This window comes from Leopardus geoffroyi, chromosome B3 (assembly GCF_018350155.1).
Source record: "Leopardus geoffroyi isolate Oge1 chromosome B3, O.geoffroyi_Oge1_pat1.0, whole genome shotgun sequence".
Taxonomy (NCBI): Eukaryota; Metazoa; Chordata; class Mammalia; order Carnivora; family Felidae; genus Leopardus; species Leopardus geoffroyi.
In genome coordinates, this window is record NC_059337.1 from 116,173,893 (window position 1) to 116,200,897 (window position 27,005).

The 27,005-nt window shown below is 41.1% G+C and overlaps 3 protein-coding genes across 3 annotated transcripts; all 3 read left to right on the forward strand.

Annotated features, from left to right (window-relative positions):
• The first annotated feature begins 4,501 nt into the window (after window positions 1-4,501).
• LOC123583738 (disintegrin and metalloproteinase domain-containing protein 20-like) lies at window positions 4,502-6,739 on the forward strand. Its single transcript, XM_045450839.1, has one exon. It carries the CDS (start codon window positions 4,502-4,504, stop codon window positions 6,737-6,739), a length of 2,238 nt encoding a protein of 745 aa, XP_045306795.1.
• Window positions 6,740-13,377: 6,638 nt separating this feature from the next.
• LOC123581995 (splicing factor 3A subunit 2-like) lies at window positions 13,378-20,948 on the forward strand. The gene is made up of 3 exons (XM_045448154.1): window positions 13,378-13,968; window positions 19,170-19,171; window positions 20,895-20,948. Exons 1-3 carry the CDS (start codon window positions 13,530-13,532, stop codon window positions 20,931-20,933), a joined length of 480 nt encoding a protein of 159 aa, XP_045304110.1. The 5' UTR covers window positions 13,378-13,529; the 3' UTR covers window positions 20,934-20,948.
• LOC123581994 (disintegrin and metalloproteinase domain-containing protein 21-like) lies at window positions 19,777-26,321 on the forward strand. The gene is made up of 2 exons (XM_045448153.1): window positions 19,777-19,954; window positions 23,792-26,321. The coding sequence occupies exon 2, from the start codon at window positions 23,946-23,948 to the stop codon at window positions 26,079-26,081; it is 2,136 nt and encodes a 711-aa protein (XP_045304109.1). The 5' UTR covers window positions 19,777-19,954; window positions 23,792-23,945; the 3' UTR covers window positions 26,082-26,321.
• The last annotated feature ends 684 nt before the right edge of the window (window positions 26,322-27,005 follow it).

A 27,005-nucleotide genomic window follows, 5' to 3' on the forward strand; every position in this document is an offset into this window, starting at 1 on the left:
TAAACCCAGCAGAAGAAGAGAAATAATAAAGATCAGAGCAGAAATAAACAATATAGAGTCTAAAAAAACTGTAGAGCAGATCAACGAAACCAAGAGTTGGTTTTTTGAAAAAATAAACAAAATTGACAAACCTCTAGCCAGGCTTCTCAAAAAGAAAAGGGAGATGACCCAAATAGATAAAATCATGAATGAAAATGGAATTATTACAACCAATCCCTCAGAGATACAAACAATTATCAGGGAATACTATGAAAAATTATATGCCAACAAATTGGACAACCTGGAAGAAATGGACAAATTCCTGAACACCCACACTCTTCCAAAACTCAATCAGGAGGAAATAGAAAGCTTGAACAGACCCATAACCAGCGAAGAAATTGAATCGGTTATCAAAAATCTCCCAACAAATAAGAGTCCAGGACCAGATGGCTTCCCAGGGGAGTTCTACCAGACGTTTAAAGCAGAGATAATACCTATCCTTCTCAAGCTATTCCAAGAAATAGAAAGGGAAGGAAAACTTCCAGACTTATTCTATGAAGCCAGTATTACTTTGATTCCTAAACCAGACAGAGACCCAGTAAAAAAAGAGAACTACCGGCCAATATCCCTGATGAATATGGATGCAAAAATTCTCAATAAGATACTAGCAAATCGAATTCAACGGCATATAAAAAGAATTATTCACCATGATCAAGTGGGATTCATTCCTGGGATGCAGGGCTGGTTCAACATTCACAAATCAATCAATGTGATACATCACATTAACAAAAAAAAAGAGAAGAACCATATGATCCTGTCAATCGATGCAGAAAAGGCCTTTGACAAAATCCAGCACCCTTTCTTAATAAAAACCCTTGAGAAAGTCGGGATAGAAGGAACATACTTAAAGATCATAAAAGCCATTTATGAAAAGCCCACAGCTAACATCATCCTCAACGGGGAAAAACTGAGAGCTTTTTCCCTGAGATCAGGAACACGACAGGGATGCCCACTCTCACCGCTGTTGTTTAACATAGTGCTGGAAGTTCTAGCATCAGCAATCAGACAACAAAAGGAAATCAAAGGCATCAAAATTGGCAAAGATGAAATCAAGCTTTCGCTTTTTGCAGATGACATGATATTATACATGGAAAATCCGATAGACTCCACCAAAAGTCTGCTAGAATTGTTACATGAATTCAGCAAAGTCGCAGGATACAAAATCAATGTACAGAAATCAGTTGCATTCTTATACACTAACAATGAAGCAACAGAAAGACAAATAAAGAAACTGATCCCATTCACAATTGCACCAAGAAGCATAAAATACCTAGGAATAAATCTAACCAAATATGTAAAGGATCTGTATGCTGAAAACTATAGAAAGCTTACGAAGGAAATTGAAGAAGATTTAAAGAAATGGAAAGACATTCCCTGCTCATGGATTGGAAAAATAAATATTGTCAAAATGTCAATACTACCCAAAGCTATCTACACATTCAATGCAATCCCAATCAAAATTGCACCAGCATTCTTCTCGAAACTAGAACAAGCAATCCTAAAATTCATATGGAACCACAAAAGGCCCCGAATAGCCAAAGGAATTTTGAAGAAGACGACCAAAGCAGGAGGCATCACAATCCCAGACTTTAGCCTCTACTACAAAGCTGTCATCATCAAGACAGCATGGTATTGGCACAAAAACAGACACATAGACCAATGGAATAGAATAGAAACCCCAGAACTAGACCCACAAACGTATGGTCAACTCATCTTTGACAAAGCAGGAAAGAACATCCAATGGAAAAAAGACAGCCTCTTCAACAAATGGTGCTGGGATAACTGGACAGCAACATGCAGAAGGTTGAAACTAGACCACTTTCTCACACCATTCACAAAAATAAACTCAAAATGGATAAAGGACCTGAATGTGAGACAGGAAACCATCAAAACCTTAGAGGAGAAAGCAGGAAAAGACCTCTCTGACCTCAGCCGTAGCAATCTCTTACTCGACACATCCCCAAAGGCAAGGGAATTAAAAGCAAAAGAGACTTACTGGGACCTTATGAAGATAAAAATCTTCTGCACAGCAAAGGAAACAACCAACAAAACTAAAAGGCAACCAACGGAATGGGAAAAGATATTTGCAAATGACATATCGGACAAAGGGCTAGTATCCAGAATCTATAAAGAGCTCACCAAACTCCACACCCGAAAAACAAATAACCCAGTGAAGAAATGGGCAGAAAACATGAATAGACACTTCTCTAAAGAAGACATCCGGATGGCCAACAGGCACATGAAAAGATGTTCAGCGTCGCTCCTTATCAGGGAAATACAAATCAAAACCACACTCAGGTATCACCTCACGCCAGTCAGAGTGGCCAAAATGAACAAATCAGGAGACTATAGATGCTGGCGAGGATGTGGAGAAACGGGAACCCTCTTGCACTGTTGGTGGGAATGCAAATTGGTGCAGCCGCTCTGGAAAGCAGTGTGGAGGTTCCTCAGAAAATTAAAAATAGACCTACCCTATGACCCAGCAATAGCACTGCTAGGAATTTATCCAAGGGATACAGGAGTACTGATGCATAGGGGCACTTGTACCCCAATGTTCATAGCAGCACTCTCAACAATAGCCAAATTATGGAAAGAGCCTAAATGTCCATCAACTGATGAATGGATAAAGAAATTGTGGTTTATATACACAATGGAATACTACGTGGCAATGAGAAAAAATGAAATATGGCCTTTTGTAGCAATATGGATGGAACTGGAGAGTGTCATGCTAAGTGAAATAAGCCATACAGAGAAAGACAGATACCATATGGTTTCACTCTTATGTGGATCCTGAGAAACCTAACAGGAACCCATGGGGGAGGGGGAGGAAAAAAAGAAAAATAAAAAATAAAAAGAGGTTAGAGTGGGAGAGAGCCAAAGCATAAGAGACTGTTAAAAACTGAGAACAAACTGAGGGTTGATGGGGGGTGGGAGGGAGGAGAGGGTGGGTGATGGGTATTGAGGAGGGCACCTTTTGGGATGAGCACTGGGTGTTTTATGGAAACCAATTTGAAAATAAATTTCATATATTATAAAAAAAAAATAAAAAAAAATAAATGCCTATATTGAGTAGTAATGAAAACAGGAAAGAAATTAGGAGCCCATTGATAAGACATTCTTCACTTGGTATAAATCATACTCACCTGACTTCTTAAATCTCTGCAGCTTTCACCTAAAAAAGGTTTAAAGATCAAAGATAGTAATGGAGTGCCTGGCTGGTTCAGTTGGGAGAGCATGTGACTCTTGATCTCGAGGTTATAAGTTCAAGCCCCACGTTGGATGTAGAGTATTTCTTAAAAATAGAATCTTAAAAAAAAAAAAAGAACAAAGACACTGAAACTGAGCCATAAAAGTGCTTGGCTAAAAAATACTCTTTTTCTTTAGGTTAATAAAGCAAAGCATTCATTTAGTCAAAAAAAAAAAAAAAAAAAAGTTAGTTCTGACTTATGAGGGATTATTCCCCTGGATGAATATGCCAGTTTCTTTAATCATTCAGCTATTAAGGACTGGTTGTTTATTCCCAGTTTGTGGAATAAATTTCATGAATAACACTGCTCTGAAGATTCACATACAAGTCTTTGTGGGGAATTTCCTAGGGCCAGAATCTCTGGGACACAGGGTGGATAGAAGTTTAACTTTATAAGAAACTATTATCATATACGCTAATTTTTCTACTTACGGCCTCTATTTCCTCTTTCTTTCCATCAATCACCTCAAGTGCATTCAGTTGTTATGAAGTATGAGAGAATCTAATTCTCTCCTCAAAATTCTTTTAAGAAGCTTCCACTCTCCTCTCCATCCTTTGTTTTCTCTTTTCCTTAATTTTTTTAAATGTTTGTTTATTTTTGAGAGAGAGAGAGAGAGAGAGAGAGAGAAAGAGAGAGAACAAGCAGGGGAGGGACAGAAAGAGAGGGGGGACAGAGGATCCAAAGCGGGCTCTGTGCTGACAGCAGAGAGCCTGACGTGGGGCTCAAACTCACGAACCGCAAGATCATGGCCTGAGCCGAAGTCAGACACTTAACCAACTGAGCCTCCATCCTTTGTTTTAATTACATGTTGATCCCTGATGTCATTTAGGTTTGAGAAAGAAAAGTCCTTTGCTCACTTAAAATTCCACCAAATGCCCTTATTCTTCCCCTGTGACTTCTCCAAGAGACCATGGGACCTTTCAGCCCAGGTATACACACTGTTGTTCCCAATTCCTCCCATTTGTCCTCTTCTCTAGGTCCCCTGTGCTAGGACACCCAACTCACTGAGCACAGCACCCCCCTCCCTCCTTAATGAGCACACCATTATTATGTAATAGCTTCCCCTCCCTCCTCCACCTGTCTGGCCTCTGCCCAGTCCCCAGTCTCTCTCTGGTCTCCTCAGGACTCCACTGCCAGGAAAGCTGCTGTTTCAGGGATCATCTTGCCTGCCCCCCACCTGACTGCATCTTCTGTGGTCACAGGCTCCCTCACTCATGGGGCCTGCCTGGGCCCAGGCCCACTTGACAGGTGATCTCTGGCTGCCTCTGCTCTGGCTACTCTTGTCCCCGGTCTGCTGCTCCCATGCCCTCCCGGGATGGCGCTTCACTTCCTCTGAAGTTGTGATCCCCAGGAAGGTGTCCCACAGGGTGAGTGGAGCTGAGAGACAAGGCCAACTTTCCTATAAGATCCACTTTAGAGGCCAAAGACATGTGGTTCACATGAAAGTCAAGAGGAGCTTGCTGCCCAAACATTTTCCTGTTATCACCGACAATGATCAAGGTGCCATGCAGGAGGACTACCCGTTTGTCCCTCGAGACTGTTACTACCACAGCTACCTGGAAGGGGTTCCTGGGTCCATGGGCACGCTGGACACCTGCTACGGGGGTCTGCATGGCATGCTGCAGGTGGATGACTTCACTTATGAAATAAAACCATTGGAGGCTTCTTCCAGATTCGAGCATGTGATTTCTCTACTTGTGTCAGAAGGAAGACCGTCAGAGTCTCAAAGGTGTAAGATTGAAGAACAATCTACAAATCAGGCATATGAAGAGGCAATACTTTCCGGAGCTCCTAGGGCAGCCCCTGTTTATTTGTGGTGGCCACATAAGAAATATTTAAAAATTCACTACACGGTTTCTAACACGTTAACTGTACGGAATACTAATTACACTTGTATAATTGAAAATGTAGTGATTTTGAACAACATATTACATACCATTTACAAACCGAGTCTCCTAGATGTCAACATACGTGCTTTGTGCATATGGGATGGAATGGACAGGATTAATTTTTATGAGTTCTCGACTATTCAAGCAGCTATAACTGAATATGGTTTGTGGAAGTTCTATGCTTTGTATGATGCAATTCGTCATGATACCTCAATACTTCTTACAGGACATAGACTCTTTGGGGCCTTATATTATGCCCACCACAATGGAATGTGCAACCCCAACTGGGGAGCAGCATATGTATGTGTAACAAATTATCACATATTTTTAGCTGCAGCTATTTCAGCACATATAGTAGGCCATAATTTGGGCATCCGACATGATGTACCCGGTTGTCATTTCTTTCGAAGAGAACACTGTGTCATGTCTCCTGTATCTGGTTTATTGGATATGATGAGCAATTGTTCTTATGCAAGATTGCATCAGCGGATTTCTGGTTGGGATCCTTGTTTGAGCATACCAAATGTCCCATACAGAAATTTTCCTTATGTAGCTGCTCGTTGTGGTGACCTAATTGTAGATCGGAACGAACAATGTGATTGTGGCTCCTTAAAACAATGTTCTAAGATTAAGTGTTGCAAGACCAATTGTGTCCTTTTCCGTGGCAGTGATTGCAGTGAAGGACCCTGCTGTGTTAACTGCAAATTTGCTCAACCTGGAACGATTTGCAGAGACCAACTTGGTATTTGTGATCTGCCAGAATACTGTGATGGGAAAACGCATAATTGTCCAAATGACATGTACACCCAAGATGGAACCCCATGTTCAGCATTAGCTGTTTGTGTGAGAGGAAACTGTAGTGACAGTGACATGCAGTGTCAATCCCTTTTTGGCTTCCAAATTAAAGATGCTTCACTGAAGTGTTATGAACATTTGAATATACTAGGTGACCGATTTGGCAACTGTGGAGTGAGGGTGTCACAAGGAGGAGGAAGACCTTTTAAATGTGAAGAAGATAATGTTCTTTGTGGAATGCTGCACTGTAGTAATGTCCATGAAATTCCTGGTGGAGGCGAGCACACTACATTTCGTCATATAATAATACCAGGTGTTACAGAAGAAAAATGCTTTGGATATGACACACACCATGGGACAGATACGCCAGAAATGGGGCTTGTAGTGGATGGTGCAACATGTGGCCCAGGAAAATACTGTTTGAAACAGAATTGTACTTTTTACGAAGACATGGGTTTTGACTGCGATGTCAAGACATGCAACTTCAGAGGGGTGTGCAACAACAAGAAACATTGTCACTGTATGAAAGGTTGGAAACCGTCATCGTGTGACGAGAGAGGATTGGGTGGTAGTATAGACAGTGGCCCCCCACCTGACAGAGAAGTAGGTCTCACACCCAAAATAATTGTGAAGGTAAACAAGGCAGTACTTCTACTGACTCTTCGCTTAATTCTTTTTGTGACTTCAATCATCATTGGTAGGTTTCATCATTTAGAAGAGATACCAGAAGAGGAGAGACAAAGAAAACCCCCTAAACGCAAGTACTAACTGGAATGCACCAGATGGGGAAAATCACATTGGCATATATAAGGAGAAATGATCAATAATGTGATAATTACAGGGGCGCCTGGGTGGCGCAGTCGGTTAAGCGTCCGACTTCAGCCAGGTCACGATCTCGCGGTCCGGGAGTTCGAGCCCCGCGTCGGGCTCTGGGCTGATGGCTCAGAGCCTGGAGCCTGTTTCCGATTCTGTGTCTCCCTCTCTCTCTGCCCCTCCCCCGTTCATGCTCTGTCTCTCTCTGTCCCAAAAATAAATAAATGTTGAAAAAAAATATTTAAAAAAAAATAAAAAAATAAAATAATGTGATAATTACATAATCTTTTAGCCATTCTGAAATTGTCATCTGAAAATAAAATGGCAATTTAAAAAAGTTCTGTGTGTTTAAATTTATTTAACGTTTCCTGTCTAGTCATATTCTTATTATTATTAGAGATGATAGTAGAGACTGTTAGATTCATTAACGAGAAGACCAGTACTTTTCTAAGATGTGGATTCTAACATTTTATAGATGCCTGCATAGCAAATCTTGTTTGCTCTGGTATGCACTGGTTTTAACGAGTTATTGGACCATTTCCCAATTGGCTATATCCTAGACTATTGTTCTTTGTTCATTTTATTGATACTGTTAAACAAATAGCACTTATTTATTTTTAATTTTTTTTAAATGTTTATTTATTTTGGAGAGAGACAGAGTGCGAGTGGGGGAGGGGCATAGAGAGAGGGAGACACAGAATCCAAAGCAGACTCCAGGCTCTGAGCTGTCAGCACAGGGCCCGATGCAGGGCTCAAAACCACAAACTGTGAGATCATGACCGGAGACGAAGTTGGACCTTAACCGACTGAGCCACCCAGGCACCCCTAAACAAATAGCATTTAAAGTAACAGTTGGGAGATACAGTGTGAACATAAGAAATTTTGTGTCATGGGACATGAGTGTCAACAGATCTACCACCTGCAAAATATGTGCCCTTGGACAAAGTCTTAGGCTGGGACAGTTTCAAGGTTCACGTTCCACTGGGAAATGAAATGCACTTTGCTAGGATTTTGTAATGATCAAAAGAAAGCACCTAAGAAGGGTCTCACACATGTTAAACATATAATACATGCCATTATTCCCATTTTCTCATTATTATTCTTGGGTTTTGCTAAACCTGAGGTATTCCAGTATAATGAGTTTGGCATTGTATCTTTATTATAAAACCATCATATGAGGAGCCATCTATTACTGACTGATGTATTACTGCTTAAGGCTTCTGGTAACTGAAGTTGTAGTAACTCACATACAAATCTTAGGAAGTGTCTGAACATAGCCTGTCTGTAAAGTACAGGGTGGAACTGTCTGATACATGTACAGAGAAAAAACTTACACTAAAGGAAACAGGAAGCAATCGCTTCAGAAATCATGCTCGAGAAGGGGGTCTCGTAAGTGATGTGTGGTAGACTTGTGCTATGTAAATGCCTTAGGGGGCGCCTGGGTGGCGCAGTCGGTTAAGTGTCCGACTTCAGCCAGGTCACGATCTCGCGGTCCGTGAGTTTGAGCCCGGCGTCGGGCTCTGGGCTGATGGCTCAGAGCCTGGAGCCTGTTTCCGATTCTGTGTCTCCCTCTCTCTCTGCCCCTCCCCCGTTCATGCTCTGTCTCTCTCTGTCCCCCCAAAAATAAATAAACGTTGTAAATGCCTTAGGCCTCAGATCCAATTTCTTTCCAAAAATATGGTGTCCAGATGAGAATAGCACCAAAGGGTAGAGGAAGGATACAGCAGTAGAGAATCAACAAGAATGCCACTCTGCACCGTTGTAATCTGTCCATTTTTTATAGAGCTCTTACTCAGCACTTCTTGTCCAGATAGCTTATCTGGTAGAGTGATCTGGTTCCCTGGTCTCAGTGGCGTGAGCCCCGGTTTACTGTGCCCTTGTCAAACTTGTGTTTCTGCATTTGCACTTGGCACCAATATCTACTATCTACTAATGAATAAATCATGGGAATAAAAGGCCCAGCATAGGGAATATAGTTAATGATATTGTAACGGATTGTATGGTGACAGATGGTAGCTTCACTTGTGGTGAGCAAATCAGGATGTATGGATAAATAGAATCACTGTGATGAGTGACAGGCTGCAAACACCCCCACCCCCACCCCCACCCCCAGGGGGATATGTATGTTATTCCTTGGGCACTCCTGGCTGCCCAAGAACAAAGAAGAGGGGGGAAACAAATGGTTAACTGATAGAGATCACAGTTCTTCAGGACATGAGTCTCCATCAGTTTACAAATATCTTAGTAAATTACAAGAAAAAGACAATATTATCAATAGTCTAATCTCCAGAAACCTATAGACTCAGTTTCCTGGAGCCTCAACATCACCCTCTCCTCCATAGTGATGTGGGGAACAAAGGCAAGAAGGAAATGGCAGGTACAATTAAATTTTCTTATAACCTGCAGCCCACTGACAAATACTTGAGGCTGGCAGAGTAAAACGTTTCTCCAGTAACTCCCTACTGTCTTAATGTTAATGCCTTACTAGAGGAAAAACATCTTTAGCTTGACAATAGCAAGGCCTGAGGAATTTTAGAAGTCCTCTTTAGCATATCAAAGTCCCTCTGGAGGCCTCTCTTTAGTCTTTACCTCCCCCAATTCCATAGTATATAACTAGTTCTTCACAACTTCAGCACAGCTCTCCCTGCCCACGGGTCCTGTCCCCATGCTTTAATCAAAATCACCTTTTTGCACCAAAGACGTCTTCAAGAATTCTTTCTTGGCCATCAGCTCTGGAACCCATGAACCCCCGTCACCCCTAAACTTCACCAACTGTGTTATACACCTGAAAGTAATGTAACATTACTCAAATAAAAAAATTTTTTTTACACCACATTAAGGGGCATCTGGGTGGTTCAGTCGGTTAAGCATCTGACTCTTGATTTCAGATCAGGTCATAATCTGTCATAAGATCAAGTCTTGCATTGGGCTCCATGCTGGACTGGGCATGGAACTTGTTTAAGATTCCCTCTCTCCCTCCCTCTGCCCTTCATTCCCTTACACTTTTCGCTCTCAAAACAAACAAACAAAAACAACCCACATTAAGATACCACTGCATAGCTACTGGAATAGTAAAAACATTTTAAGACTGACAATAACAAGTGTTAATGAGGATATGAAGCAAGTCTCATCTATTGCTGGTGGGAGGCAAAACTATAGAGTTCTTTGAAAAAACCATTTGGCCGTTTCTCATCAAGGTAAACATATACTGGACTATACACTCAGCAATCCTACTTCTAAATATTTATCCTAGTGCATTGAGAACATAAGTCCATACAAAGATCTGTATGCAAATACTCATAGAAGCTTTGTTCATAATAGCCCCAAACTGGAAACAATCCAAATGTCAATCAATGGTGAATGAATAAGCAAACAGTGGTATATCCATACAATGGACGGCCACTCAGAAATAAAAAGGAACCAATTCCTGATTCATGCAACGACATGGGTGGATCTCAAACTAATGCTGAAATAAAGAAGTCAGATCCAATACACTGCAATACAGGATGACTATTTTATACGACATTTTGGAAAAGGCAAACCTATGGAGCCAGTCAGTGGTGTCAGGGGTTGGAGGGAGGGGGCTGACTGCAAAGAGGCAACAGTGAAAATTTTTGGGGTAAAAAATGTTCTATATCTAGCCTGGGATAGTGGTTTCATGACCACGCATATTTAGCAAATTTTACTATCTACAAATTATACCTCAATAAATCTTCTTTTCAATAAATCTTTTAAAAATAACAACAGCAACAACAAAGAGTCTTCCACCTTAAGTGTGATGATGATAGCGGTTATTCTGCATGCCAAGCACCCTGTGGGGATGTTATTCTAACTGCTAAAGATACCAGGCCCAATTATATACCTGGAGATTTGGGGAAGTGACCACTGGCTTGGACTACAGACCACTGAATTCACAGTAAGCTGGATATCAGCTAGGATTCCACTTATTGCCTGACAATCATAAACTTTGGAGCTCTGAGTATCCACGTCAATGCTGAAATTTAGTCCAATTACCCTGGGTATTTCTCTTTAAAATAAAAAAAGTGATAACTGACATAGTTGATTAATATCTACCATATTTGTAAACATTTTCTGTTCATTATGCTTGTTCTTTGTCTTTCACTTTTTTTGTCTTCTGTGGTTTTAATTATGAGAATTTTTCTCATTCAAATGAAGTGTAGAAACCTCAGTTTCATTAAGCCCTTTTGCCATTCCCTTTTTGGTGTATTTGTCTTAAATATTTCCATGTATATTTCCACCATATACATTGAGAATTACATTAGACAATATTTTTTTTCAGCAATCAAACATAATTTAGTAAATGCAAGAAAAAGAAAGTCCATTGTGTTTACTCATGTTTTTACTTCCATTCTCCTTCCTTAGAGCTGTTGTAAGATTCATTGTTTTATAATTTATTTTCTGCCTCAAGAATTTGCTTTAGCCATTGTTTTGGCCGGTCTGTGACAACTTCTCTTAGTTTACCTTAATTTGAAAATGTCTTGATTTCCTCTTCATTCCTGATGGATATTTTTACTGTATATAAAATTCTGGATTATTTTTTTTTTTTAACTCTTGTGGAATATTTTGCTACTTCCTTCCCACCTCCATGGTTTCTAATGAGAAATCTACTATTTTTCAATTTATTTTTCCTCTGTAGGTAATATTAGGCAAGACGTTTCTCTCCGTGCATTTTCAAGATTTTTTCTTTGTCTTTAGTTTTCAAATTTTTATTATGATACGTCATAGTATGGATTTCTTTGGGTATATCCTGTTTGTGGCTCTCTCACATCTTGAATCTGTAGGCTATTTTGCAAAATTTGAGAAATCCTCAGCCATGAATTGTTTAGGTAATTTTTAGCCCAGCCCTATTTTTCTCTTTTTTGCAACTGTGATAAACCTGAATGTTAGATCTTTGTTATAGTCCTACAGATCCCAGTGTAGAGAATGAATTTAAAATTTTGTATGTCTTGCCTATTGTTCGATGTGAGCACCGTTAAATTTTTCTAGACTTAGTTTGCTATACCCTAAGATTATGAAAATACTTACTAACCAGCATTTTCTCACTTCTGTAATCTTGCTTGCTTAACACATTCCTCCCCTTCCCCCTTCCCCCTTCCCCTTTTTTCTCCCGCCACAAGTAATGGACAAAGCCTTCCCACCAAAGGACAGACAAAGGACGCCCAATCAGAGAACAACAAATGTCCTTACTTTAAAATCAACTAATCAGGCCCCCCATCATCTGAAACCTCCCCTATGCTATTTGTCTCTGTCTATAAAAACGCTGTACCAACCCTGATCGGGGCCTCTTAGGGTCACCGGCAACGAGTGTGAGGAGGTCCAGGTTCGAACCTGCAATAAACGACCCTTGCCGCTTGGCTTTGACTTACGACTCTCGTGGTCTCTTGTGGGTGGTTTCGCGACTTCGGGCGTTACATTTGGAGGTTCCACCGAGATCTCCCCTGGGCCCACCAGACTTCTGGTCAACGGGTCATCTCTGACTCCGATCGGTAAGTAAGCCGGCTCTATCTTTTTCTCTCTGATCTGTGTTTCTTCTCAGGAGAACCGGTTCTGTCTGGAAGCTGGTGTAACCCTGGTGGACGCGCTATAGGGCACCCAGCCCGGGTCAGTTGGAGACGTCCACTGACACTGGGGGCCTTTTTGGCCCATCAGGACTCTTTTCTGTGGGCCACTCACGCCCAACGCGCCTGCGAGTTAACCACTTTCACTTTCTCTACGGACTTCCAGTTTCTCTGTATAGACTAGTCCAGAGTGCTAAGAAACATCTCTAGGCGCCTGAAAAAAAAAAAAAAAAAAACAAAGAAAACCCTCTAATCAGTTGGCATGCCAATTGTTACCCGTGTTCTGATGTGATGTGTGTCTGTGTGTCTGTTGAATTGACTGGAATGATTGTTGGGAGTCAGGGGCACGCGCCTGACTTACCCTATGTGTAGTCCCACGGCATAAGCTACAGGATTCGAGTGGGCTCTAACCCGATTTCCGCGGTGATCCTCATATGGCTTAAGGTGGTCAAAATCTTTTTTGATCCAAGCAGGGGGTTTATACCTGCCCGCCTATGCTAAGAGGCACCTAAGCTCCCGTGAGGGACGCGGACGGACGAGTACACTAGTGCTTCTGTGTCAGTCTAAATGTATTGTCACCCCTGGGCCCTTGTAATAATCACCATCCTAACCGTAACCCTTTCTATTGGGTTGGCCGAAACAGCACCAGAAAGTTGGAACCGCTCCCAGAGATTCTTGTTGATTCTTGTTTTTCTTTCGTGGATCGGATGCTTTATTGGAATTAAGTGTTTTCTCGGCTGATCAGAATTAATTATTCCATCCTTTGTTCCTCTCTTCTCCTCTTCCTCAGAATCATAACATGGGCCAAATGCAGAGCACCCCTCTCTCCCTCCTCCTCGCCAACTTCAGGGATGTAAGAGCTAGAGGACACAACTTAAGCCTAGACATTCGCAAAAGGAAGTTGATCACCTATTGCTGCTCTGAATGGCCCACCTTTGGGGTCAATTGGCCTACAGAGGGAACCTTCTACCTCCCTGTGGTCCTTAAAGTAAAATTAAGAATTTTTCTACCAGGGAAAGAAGGTCACCCAGATCAAATTCCCTATATTCTGGTGTGGCAAGATTTAGTGGAAAACCTACCTCCCTGGATGGCCTCTTTCTTAACAACAGGGCCATGCAAAATCCTAGCGGTTAAACCTACCAACCCTCCCAAGCCACAAACTCCAAATGCACCCCGTTCTCCCCGACAGCCAAGATTTACTTTCCCTTGACCCTCTCCCTTACCAGATTCCCCCCCTTATTCCACAAGCTACCCCTATCCCTGCTCCCGACCCCATTCCCCCTGCGCCGGCAGAGCCTCCCGTAGCCCAGCCGATAGAAGAACTAGAGAATAGGGTGGCTCAACCCGCGCCCATGCCTAGTGGGGGCGGAGTCCAAGGGCCGGCTGGACATACCCGTAGGCGGGCCCCGCATGAGCCAGGACTCCGCCTTCCTGACTCCACCGTAGCTTTACCCTTATGGGAAATAGGGCCTCCCAATGATACGGGGAACCCCCGACTTCAATACTGGCCCTTCTCCACCAGTGATTTATATAACTGGAAAACCCAGAATGCCCGATTTTCTGATAACCCTAAAGATTTAATAGCTCTCCTGGACAGCGTTATGTGCACCCACCAACCCACCTGGGATGATTGTCAGCAACTCCTCTGAATCCTGTTCACCACCGAGGAGCGAGAAAGAATTCAATTGGAAGCAAGAAAGCTGGTTCCTGGAGATGACGGCCAGCCTACTGCTAACCTTGATCTCATTAATGTGGCTTTTCCCTTGACCCGACCCCCACAGGATGGCTGGGACTACAACATGGCGGAAGGTAGGGGACGACTGCGCATTTATCGCCAGACTCTAATGGCGGGTCTCCGGGCTGCTGCATGCAAGCCCACTAATACTTGGCGAAAGTATATTTAGTAGTACAAGGTAAGACAGAGAGCCCTGCCGCTTATTTAGAAAAACTAATGGAAGCCTTCAGACAGTATACCCCCATGGACCCAGAGATCCCCGAAAATCAAGCTGCCGTTGTAATGGCCTTTGTAAACCAGGCAGCCACTGATATTAAAAAGAAACTCCAGAAACTAGAAGACCTGGAGGGAAAACAAATTCGGGACTTACTCCGCATTGCCCAGCGTGTCTATAATAATAGAGAGACTCCAGAGGACAGGCAACTTAAAGCTACCGAAAAAATGACCAAAGTCCTGGCTGCTGTTGTCCAAAAGCCCCTAGATAAAGACCAATGTGCCTATTGCAAAGAAAAAGGCCATTGGGCCCGAGAATGCCCTAAAAAGAAAAGGCCACGTCATAATCAAAAACCGTGGCAGCCAAAAACCACGCCCGCCCTCTTCACTCAAGATGCAGAATAGGGGGGACGGGGTTCGGATCCCCTCCCCAAACCTAGGGTAACGCTACAAGTGGAGGGGAACCCAGTTCAATTCCTAGTCGACACAGGGGCACAACATTCGGTCTTGATCAGACCCCATGGGAAAATTTCTGAAAAATCTTCCTGGGTCCAAGGGGCTACCAGAATAAAAAAATATTCCTGGACCACCCAGAGGACTGTGGACCTAGGAAGCGGAAAGGTCACCCATTCCTTCTTAGTCATCCCCGACAGTCCCTGCCCCTTATTGGGAAGAGACTTACTCACTAAAATGGGGGCTCAGATTCATTTCATGCCAGGGGGCCCCCAAGTGACTGACCTCCACAACCAACCCATTTCCGTACTTACTCTAAGATTAGAAGATGAATATTGACTTCATCAGGAGCCACCCTCACAAAATCGCAACATAGAGCCTTGGCTCCAGCAGTTTCCAGAGGCATGGGCCGAAACTGGGGGTATGGGGTTGGCTAAGCATCGCCCAGCTCTATTCATAGAAGTGAAGCCAGGGGCAGATCCGGTCCGGGTCCGACAATACCCGATGTCAATAGAGGCTAGAAATGGCATCACGCCACATATCTGTTGCCTCCTAGACTTGGGCATCTTGCGTCCCTGTCATTCAGCCTGGAACACCCCCCTACTGCCTGTACGAAAACCTAATAGTGCGGACTACCGTCCGGTACAAGATCTGAGAGAAGTTAACCGCCGAGTCATGGACATACACCACATGATCCTCTCAATAGATGCAGAGAAACCATTTGACAAAATACAACTTCCTTTCTTGATTAAAAACCTTCAAGAAAGTAGAGATAGAAGGATCATACCTCGAGATCATAAAAGCCATATATGAAAGACCCAACGCTAATATCATCCTCAATAGGGAAAAACTTAGAACTTTCCCCCTAAGGTCAGGAACAAGACAGGAATGTCCACTCTTGACACTGTTATTCAACATAGTATGGAAGTCTTAGCCTCAGCAATCAGACAACACAAAGAAACAAAAGGCATCCAAATCGGCCAGGAGGAGGTCAAACTTTCACTCTTTGCAGATGACATGATACTCTATATGGAAAACCCAAAAGATTCCACCAAAAAACTGCTAGAACTGATTCATGAATTCAGCAAAGTTGCAGGATATAAAATCAATGCACAGATACCGGTTGCATTCCAATACACCAACAATGAAGCAACAGAAAGAGAAATCATGGAATCAATCCCATTTACAGTGACACAAAGAAAACATAAAATACCTAGGAATAAATCTCTAACCAGAGAGGTGAAAAATCTATACACTGAAAACTATAGAAAGCTTATGAAAGAAATTGAAGAAAACACACACAAAAAAAATGCAAAAAGATTCCATGTTCCTGGATAGGAAGAACAAATATTGTTAAAATGTCGATACTACCCAAAGCAATCTACATATTCAATGCAGTCCCTATCAAGATAACACCAGCATTCTTCACAGAGCTAGAACAAACAATCCTAAAATTTGTATGGAACCAGAAAAGGCCTCGAATAGCCAAAGCAATCTTGAAAAAACAAAACCAAAGCAGGAGGCATCACAATCCCAGACTTCAAGCTGTATTACAAAGCTGTTATCATCAAGACAGTATGGTACTGGCACAAAAACAGACACTCAGATCAGTGGAACAGAATAGAGAACCCAGAAATGGACCCACAAACATACAGCCAACTAATCTTTGACAAAGCAGGAAAGAATATTCAGTGGAATAAAGACAGCCTCTTCAGCAAGTGGTGCTGGGAAAACAGGACAGTGACATGCAGAAAAATGAACCTGGACCACTTTTGTATAGCATACACAAAAATAAACTCAAAATGGATGAAAGACCTAAATGTAAGACAGGAAGCCATCAAAATTCTCGAGGAGAAAGCAGGCAAAAACTTCTTTGATCTTGGCCGCAGCAACTTCTTACTCAACACATCTCCAGAGGCAAGGGAAACAAAAGCAAAAATGAACTGTTGGAACCTCATCAAAATAAGAAGCTTCTGCACAGCAAAGGAAACAATCAGCAAAACTAAAAGGCAACCGATGGAATGGGAGAAGATATTTGCAAACAACATATCATATAAAGGGTTAGTATCCAAAATCTATAGGGAACTTATCAAACTCAACACCAAAAACAAAACAAAACAAACAAACAAACAAAAAAAACCCCAAAATAAAAATCCAGTGAAGAAATGGGCAAAAGACGTGAACAGACACTTTTCCAAAGAAGACATCAATTGGCCAACCGACACATGAAAAAATGCTCAACATCACTCATCATCAAGGAAATACAAATCAAAACCACAATGAGATACCACCTCATACCTGTCCGAATGGCTAACATCAACAACTCCAGCAACAACAGATGTTAGGGAGGATGCGGAGAAAGAGGATCCCTTTTGCACTGCTAGTGGAATGCAGACTAGTGAAGCCACTCTGAAAAACAGTCTGGAGGTTCCTCAAAAAATTAAAAATAGAACCACCCTACGATCCAGCAATTGCACTATTAGGTATTTATCCAAGGGATACAGGGATGATGTTTTGAAGGGGCACATGCACCCCAATGTTTACAGCAGCACTATCAACGATAGCTTAAGTATGGAAAGAGCCCAAATGTCCATCGATGGATGAATGGATAAAGAAGATGTGGTATATATATACAAGGGAGTATTACTCAGCAATCAAAAAGAATGAAATCTTGCCATTTGCAACTACATGGATGGAACTGGAGGGTATTATGCTAAGTGAAATTAGTCAAGAGAAAGACAAATATCATATGACTTCACTCATATGAGGACTTTAAGATAAAAAACAGATGAACCTAAGGGAAGGGAAGCAAAAATAATAAAAGCAGGGAGGGGACAAAACATAAGAAACTCTTAAATATGGAGAATAAACAGGATTGCTGGAGGGGTTGTGGGAGGGGGGATGGGCTAAATGGGTAAAGGGCATTAAGGAATCTACTCCTGAAATCATTGTTGCACTATATTTTAACTCTCTTGGATGTAACTTAAATGAAAGAAAAGAAAAAAGAAAAAAAAAAAGCCGCATCTTAAACTCAACAAGCTGTGCACATTTAATATGTATAGCTTTTTGTATGTCAATCATTTGTCAATAAAGTGGTTTTAAAAATTTAAAAAGTTAAAAAAAAAAAAAAAGAAAGAAATTGCAGAGAAATTCCTGCCATGTTATTCCTTAGGTCCCAATGTCCTTAGCTGGTTTGTATTCTTTGCTCCACCTTTCTGAACTTTCTTATGTTTGTTTTATACATAAAGAATGATGTTTTAACTTATAGTGAGCAAGAGCAATAGGGGTAAGAGTGTTTATCTTTTCTGAAAGCATAAGTCCTCAATGCTATTTTTAAAGGAAATGGTCTTCTTCAGCAAGAGAAACGATCTTCTTTCAGCAAGGGAGATCAAGCCAAAACTACTTTTGGAAGCTTTCAATCCTTCCCTACCTCTAGATCTCCCAGGATACCATCCTATCAGAAGCAGGCACTCTAGTCTTGCTATCAAAACTTTTCTAGGATTAAGCATCTGTAGTGTCCTATACTCTCATTTCCTGGGATAGGTTTTCCTAATTTTTAAAAATATTTTTATTTTATTTTTGAAAGAGAGAGACAGAGTGTGAGCTGGGAAGGGGCAGAGAGAGAGGGAGACACAGAATATAAAGCAGGCTCCAGGCTCTGAGCCAACAGCACAGAGCCTGATGTGGGGTTCGAACTCACAGACCATGAGATCATGACCTGAGCTGAAGTTGGACACCCAGAAAACTGAGCCAGCCAGGTGCCCCAGTTTTCTTAATTGTTAATCATCCTCGGCATAGGAGCAAATTTTACCCCCCCCCCCCAGTTCAGTTCCAGACAAAAGTTTTTAATGCACCTTTCCTAAGACAGGGGTTGTCTAGTTCTACCTGTGAATGAGACAGTTTATGAAAAGGAACCTCCAAGCAAGTGTTAAAAGGTGGAAGAGGAACAGTAATCCTCCAGACTGAGAAGGCACATTGAAACAGAAAAATGAAGGAAGTCGTTCCATACTGTTTACACAGGGTTTTAGTCAGGGTAACTTACAAGAGTACTGAGTGAACAGTGATCCTGGCACTATGCAGCAATTCTCTGCAAAGTCAGGACCCTAACCCACAGATTTTATAAGACAAAGGGTAGTTATCTAAAGTGGTGCCATCTGTGCACCAGAGGAAAGATTAGACGGCTTCTTGCATTCTGGTCAGAGTGTACATTAACCTCCATGAGGCCTGGAACACAGAGCCCCAAGGGAGTCATTGCATGGACATGAACAAGATGGAGGGCCAAAGATGGAGTCAGTGTTGTCAGCACTCCTACAGCAGATTTCTGAGAAAACCAGCATGAATAGAAGAAACTTTTTCTGAGATGAAATTGAAAAGGACTATCACCAAAAATGCTTCCAATTGATAGTTGTAGAGCTCTTAATCTCCTAGTTAAATTAAAAGGTGGCAAGACTCATTGGCCAAGAATCCTTTTAAAACAGAATCTACTCAGTGTTAGCATTAATATTTTACTGAATTGATTTTTACTCTATGTAATGTTTACATAGTTAAAGTCATCTTATAGATTATATGTTTTGCCAAACACTATGTCATAAATTCTCTACCAAATTATTTTGAGTATATTTTTCTCAAAAACATGAAAGGAGATACAATTTTTAAAACTTGTATATAAAAAAAAACTCAAAGCTATAAACTCTATAAAAATATTGAATATGGTAATTATAAAGGGAATTATATCAATGTTGTCTAGATTATTTAGAAAATATTTGATACTGAATGTAGACTTTGATCTTGACAGAGTACAGAGTCATGAAACAATTTAGTTCCATAGTGAAAAGTGATTGTACAGTCTAGGCCAACACAGTAGTATGAGGGAAATTATGAAGCAGAAATGAAGCTACATTGTAAGAGGACATAGAATGGAGTAGAGGAGGCTAGCCAGTTCTAATTATATTGAAGTTGCATAGAATTAGTGGAGCCAGAGCATCCTTGACAGCCAGTTGTTTCTGAAGAAGTGAAAGATCCGTGTTGCTAAGCAGGTGAATTTAGAACTTAGTTACCTGGGAGATAAAAGGAGGAGGGCTTATGTTTCCCTTTGTTATGTGAGGTCAACTACCAACCTTTGTTCATCGATAAGTGTGGTACAAACCATTAAGAAAGAAAAGACCATGGAAATAACTGTTTATTGTGTTGGTAAGTCATCTGTTAAGTTTGGTTTTCTGCATGAGTTGGGAGCCAGAGTAGGACCATGGATAATGTGAAGTTTCTTAATTTTTGTTTTGTTTTCCTTTTTAAAGATGGAAGAAACTTGAGCATGGGTGGGGAGTAAGGTGCCGCAGTAGGGTGATCAACTACTCCAGTTTTCCTCAGACTGAGGACATGCCTGGGATGCGGGGCTTTCAGTTTTAAAACAAGGACAGTCCTGGATGAACTAGAATGAGTTGGTTACTCTAACTGCCAGTAAAGAACAGATGAAATAGAGTTGAAAGTAGAGAACATAAACAGAATCAGTCCACATGTAGGTAAGAGATGTGATGTGGAATAGAAGATGAGGGGCTACTACCTGAATTTGGGGGAGAATTACTTTTCCACTGAGACTGGGATATGGAGCGGGATAGAAGAGAGGTAGAAATGCGTATGGATTCAGATAGGTATGTAACAGTGAAAATCGTAGAAAGCATTTCATCTTTAGATTTGGCATCACTAGGGGCGCCTGGGTGGCTCAGTCGGTAAAGCGTCCGACTTCGGCTCGGGTCATGATCTTGCAGTTTGTGATTTCAAGTCCTGAGTCAGACTCTGTTCATTCTGTGTCTTCCCCTCTCTCTGCCCCTCCCATGCTCATGCTCTGTCTGTCTCTGTCTCTCAATAATAAATAAATGTTTAAAAAATTTTATAGATTTGGCATCACTATATATATATAGTGTGTTGAAGAATAAGAAATCCATTTTATATTGTGATTCAGTGGCCACACATATACAAACACCCCCAAAATTTTGGCACCATCTGTATGAGTTGCTAAGGGACTTCTAGGAATGGCCTCTAATATTTTTATTCAATTTCCTTTAAAAACATCCTGCAGGTCATGATCCATCAAATTGATTTTATGACTCTCTAATTCAGACATTGGTGACAGACAGATGGGAAAATAGTGCATTCAAGCATGATGGAATAAGAGAGGAGATGCACAGGTAGGTCTTTAGGAATTTGACATAGCTGTAGGGAAAGAAAGAGTTGATAAAACATATGGAGGAGGGCTGTTGTCTACTTTGAGATTCCGATAACATTAGAAAACAAAGATTTTTAATGACACTGCTTCACAGTATTAATGGAGGGTGATGTTCCTTTAGGAATTTGGGTGTCTGAGGTCCTAAGAATAATATAAGGAGAACAACGAGTATGGCTCAAAGATTCTTTGGAGAATTTCCTTTTGTTGTCTGCTCTCAAGATGAGCTCTAAGTATAATAGGACATGGTTTATAGAGCTCAGCAGCCTTCTCTCCAACACTCTTTTGGCCCTTCTCACTTTCCATCCTCCCATCCACAATGATTCCCACTCCATAATAAACAACAAACATACAAAGAAAGCTATGAAGAGCAAATCTAGAAGTCAGGATTTCACCCAATTCAGAGATCTTTATCCTTGGAAGTTTTCATATAGTTGAATTTGTCTATGAACTTTACTGTTCCCTTGTGGGCTACTTGCACCTTGGAATAAAGTGTTTATCCACTGCTCACATGGGTCCAAGCTCTCTAGGCAGGTTAACACTAAGAATATTGTTCAGATCAATACATCCTCCTATCTACCAGCACACATATAGCAAATCTAGAATAAATAATAAACTAAAATAATGTATATTAAGAAGGAGAAGATGAAGTCTACTTGGTTAACTATTTAACTCTGTGACTGAAAGGCAATCAGAATGAATGGATTTTTAGCTACTGACACTACACACAAATGAGGAAACCCAGAATATTAGGGATGTGTAAATGTAATGTCCTAGAAAATGAAGAAAAGAACAATAAGGCATAGGAAGGTTTGAAATATCAGCTGATTTCTTGTCTGCATTTCTTAGGATGGAGAACCCGGACAAACTATTCCAATTCCAATTGTGGATTCCCTTTTTAAGATCTTCACACATATTGTTTTGAGCATCCCCTGCCCCCACTGCAGTAGTGCATGCTAGTTTTGATAGAGAAATGGAAAAAGTATGTGACAGAATTAATCCAAGTTTTGTTTTGTTTGTTTGAAAAGAATCCAGCCTCACAACTTGTTATTGGTAACAAAAAATTACATAAATTATTGGATTTCAGAAAAACTTTATCAAGTTTTTTATATATGAGTTACAATATTTCAAGGCATTTCAAATTTAGCCCTGTGTAGGGCTAATTTTGAACACTCTTGTATTGATGAGTTTCATAAACTACATTGCTTAAAATCTCCTAGGGGTTTATGGAGGTCTATACATTAAGAGTCCCTAAATCATAACCTTTATTAGTCTTAGATTAATCTGGTTCAGATCATAATTATAATGGTCTGATTGCGTGTCTGTTTTCCCACAAACTCAGTGCTTCTTAGCCTAATTTTTGTCATTTAGCTGAGACTATGATGAAGTCTACAGACACTCTCCTCAGCAAAAGAACACAAAACATTTACAATATTAAATACAATATTATAGGCACCTTAAAGCTCATTCTTGTGCCTGCCACAAATTTCTGCCCTAAACGGATAATTTATTTAATGCTCTCTATTTTTTAGGTCTCTAGTATCTAGCACAATGTCTGTACTTCATATACTTCAAACACATAAATTCTTGTTTAACGCATAAGGAAAGAAATGAATGAGTGTTGCTAGTCAGACTTCATGCCATGTACAGAAATTATCCACTGTCAAAAGCTGTCAGTAAATATATTTGAGCAAACATTAGGAATTTCCCCAATCCTAAAATTCCAATAACTCTGATGATGTTGCCTCAAGAAGACAGAGTTCCTTTTCCCAACCCTTTGAACTTTATAGATTCTCATTTTCTCTTTATAAGGCATTTTCTTTTGTCTTTGACATCCTTCTACAGATAACAATGTTGTTCTCCCCATTCCTTTAGAGGATATTAGCTTTTTAGGAATCTTTTCCTCTTCTAAAAATAATAATCAAATACGAACACATTTTAAGTAGCATTCATCCATAATCCAAGTACTTCACCACTCCTCTCCCCTTTTGTCATTTTTTACTGTATAAAGAACTATAAGGGCATCTGGGTGGCTCTGTCAGTTGAGCATCTGACTCTTTGTTTTGGCTCAGGTCATGATCCCAGGTGGTAAGACTGAGGCCTGTGTCAGGCTCCACACTGGCCGTGGAGCCTGTTTAAGATTTTCTCTCTTTCCCCCCTTCCTGCCCTTCTCCCCAACTTGCATGTGCTCTCTCTCTCAAATTAAAAAAAAAAAAAAGAACTATACTAGGCATTATAGGGATACTAAAATGAGTTAAAATCATAAACTGGCACTCAGCAATCTTGCAGTCCACAGAGCTGTGAATGAATGCAAACACAGCAAGGAGACAAGTAAATAACTTGCAATAAAGAAAGATTAAAGCAAATCATAAGACCAATGCAAACTGACATTAAGAAGTATATTGTTTATGATCTCTCCAGTTTTGACAGTCAAAGGGGAAAGTATCAGTAGTTACACAGGGGCAACAGGCATAGACCAACATGGTCTTGGACAAATTGAGATACAGAGTCACCCTACTCTTAAGTCTCTTTAGTTTGGCGTTAAGTTTTTATTGTGGAGATTTTCATACCGCCTACATGGGTTGAGATAATTGTATGAAAACCCAAGTACTTATCATCAATCTTCAACCATTATCAACATATGGTCAGTACTGTCTTATTATACCCCTCTAAATTCCCACCCCCATCTATTGAAAGCAACTCCAAAGCATTTTCTTAATTCATTAATCACTTTTTTGTCATTCAATTCTTTCTCATTTTCCTTATCCAATCCCACCACCTCCCCACCCTTTTATTTTCACTTTCAGCACCGCAGCTGATGTCCATTTCTGCCAGGACGCAGATCCTTAAAGGTCAGCTCTACACAATGACCAATTAGGAGGAACCAGAACAGCAGTGCCTCACACTCTTTTTCCCTGGACAGACGACTTCATAACGGTGGCTGGTGAGGCTGAGGTGGCCATGAGAATTGTTCTCCTGCTGTTCTGGGTTGGAATGTCTCTGTTCCCTTCCAGCTTCTCCCAGGCCGGGCCCTCCCAATGCCTCAGCCACCCAGAAGTTGTGGTCCCCTTAAAGGTGACTGGCAAGGGCAGAAGTGCAAAAACCCCAGGCTGGCTCTCCTACAGCCTACAGTTTGGGGGCTGGAGACATGTTGTCCATATGAAGATCAAGAAGCTCTTGGTTTCCAGACACTTCCCGGTATTTACATACACAGATCAGCATGCTCTTCTCCAGGATGAGCCTTTTGTTCCCGACGACTGCTACTATCATGGTTATGTGGAAGGAGTCCCTGAGTCCCTGGTTTCCCTCAGTACCTGTTCTGGAGGTTTTCGAGGAATGCTGCAGATAAATGACCTTGCTTATGAAATTGAGCCCATCAGGCACTCTACCACATTTGAACACTTGGTTTATGAGATAAACACTAATGAGACACAATTCCCACCTATGAGATGTGGCTTAACAATGAAGGAAATTGCACTCCAACAGGTGAGATTTGAAGAGGCTAACAAACCAACTCTGAAGCAAAATTCTAATGATAAATGGTGGACCCACTCATGGTTTCTGGAGCTGATTGTGGTGGTAGAGAGCAATTTCTTAGTTTATTCTCAAAGCAACTTCTCAAAGGTACAAGAGGATGTGTTTCTTGTTGTCAACATAGTAGATTCCATTTACGAGCAGTTGGGTACTTATGTGATTTTGATTGGGATTGAGATTTGGAATCAAGGAAATGTTTTCCAAATGATAAGCATAGAACAGGTTCTGAAGGATTTCTCTCAGTGGAAACAAATCAGTCTTTCCTGGCTACAGTATGATGTTGCACATTTTTTCATAAAAAATTCACTTATAAGTGTACTTGGTATAGCCTATGTTGCAGGAATATGTCATCCTCCTATTGACTGTGGGGTTAACAATTTCCAAGGAGACTCGTGGTCTCTTTTTGCCCTCACTGTCGCCCATGAATTAGGACACACTTTGGGTATGCAGCATGATGAAGAATTCTGTTTGTGTGAGCAAAGTGGCTGCATCATGAATGCTACCAGAGTTCCAGCAAAGAAATTCACCAATTGTAGTTACACAGATTTTACAAAGACCACTTTAAACCAGGGATCATGTCTACACAATATTCCACATCCAGGGGAAGTCTTTATGCTTAAGCGCTGTGGGAATGGTGTGGTTGAAGGAGAAGAGGAATGTGACTGTGGATCTATAAAGCAGTGTCAACAGGATCCCTGTTGTCTGTTGAGCTGCACTCTGAGGCCTGGGGCTGCTTGTGCTTTTGGGCTTTGTTGCAAAGACTGTAAGTTCATGCCATCAGGGAAACTCTGTAGACATCAGGTCAATAAATGTGACCTTCCAGAGTGGTGCAATGGGACATCCCATCAGTGCCCCGAAGATGCATATGTGCAGGACGGGGTTCCCTGTGGTGACAATGCCTACTGCTATAGAGGGAGGTGTAACAACCATGAAGAACAATGCAGGGAGATTTTTGGTGAAGGTGCAAAGGGTGCATCTCAGAGTTGCTACAAAGAAATCAACACTCTGGGAAACCGTTTTGGCCACTGTGGTATAAATGGCACGACATACCTAAAATGTAATACCTCAGATATCTTTTGTGGCAGAGTTCAATGTGAGAATGTGAGCGTTATTCCCCATCTGAGAGATCACTCTAATTTGCAGCAAACTCACATCAATGGTGTCATCTGCTGGAGTGTTGACTATCATGCAGGAATGGACACACCTGATGTTGGGGAAGTAAAAGATGGTACCGTGTGTGGTCCAGGAAAGATCTGCATTCACAAGAAGTGTGTCAGTCTGTCTCTCTTATCACAAGTCTGCCTGGCTGAGACCTGCAACATGAAGGGGATCTGCAATAATAAACATCACTGCCACTGTGACTACGGGTGGTCCCCACCGTACTGCCTGCACAGAGGCTATGGAGGTAGTGTTGACAGTGGCCCAGCATCTGCCAAAAAAGTTTTCTTGCTGCTAGTTGTGAGTCTTACTTTGTCTGTTTTGTTTTTACTGTCAACTGCTGTATTTATGTACTTTAGAAAACATTTTGGTACCAAGGAGACTAAGGCACCGTCTTTGGGTTAGGAAAATGCCTCTAATTTAATATCCTGTGCATTATTAAGTTTTAGTCCCTTGGCAGGGAAAAATGTTACTACATGCCCAAAACCAAGCACATTACTGACAATTTACAGAAAAATGCAGGAAACTTCTCTTTTGTCAGTATCAGAAGTATCAGAAACATTGCCATTAAGCAAAGGTAATTCCTAACATCTTCCTATCTACTGTTCATTGTTATAAGCAGCAAATAAAGCTCCATTTCCCCCACATTTATCTTCTTTGTGTTTCTTGAGCACAGATATGATTCATGGGAAAGGCAGGAGACAGGTATCTGAGAACGCAGACTTCATTTACTTCCAAAGTAACTTTTCAAAGGTGCAGAGAATGTATTTCTTGTTGACACAGTGGATTCCATTCATCAGCAGTTGGGTACTTATGTGATTTTGAGTGGGATTGGGATTTGGGATATTGGAAATGTTTTCCCAATGATAAGCACAGAACAAACAGACTGCCAAGTTCATGCCATCAGGGGAACTCTGTAGACATCAGGTCAATAAATGTGACCTTCTGGCATAGTGCAATGGGACATCCCATCAGTGGCCAGCAGATGGGTATGTGCAGAATGGGATTCCCTGTAGCAACAGTGCCCACTGCTATCAAAAGAGATGTATAAAGGAGGAGAAATTACTCAAATGTTTCTAACTTTCTGCTCCAAAATCTGAAAAGAAAAATGATAATAATGTTTGTCCCACCCAACCTCCTGGGTTTATTTGGTAACCAAAAGAGAGAAAGAAATGAATTCCTATTAAAGTGTAAACAAATTGTTTGTTTAATAAAAACTCCTGACCCTCTTCCTTCTGTCCTTCCTGGCTTTCTTTGCTTTAATTTGGCAGTTTGGGTATGCTCTTGAAATATTTGTTTTGAATATCAGAACATAATCTCTATGAGGTC

Coding starts and splice junctions, on each gene's coding strand:
- LOC123581995 (XM_045448154.1), top strand. CDS start 13,530: ATGCACCCCGTTCTCCCCGACAGCCAAGATTTACTTTCCCTTGACCCT.
- LOC123581994 (XM_045448153.1), top strand. CDS start 23,946: ATGAGAATTGTTCTCCTGCTGTTCTGGGTTGGAATGTCTCTGTTCCCT.
- LOC123583738 (XM_045450839.1), top strand. CDS start 4,502: ATGGGGCCTGCCTGGGCCCAGGCCCACTTGACAGGTGATCTCTGGCTG.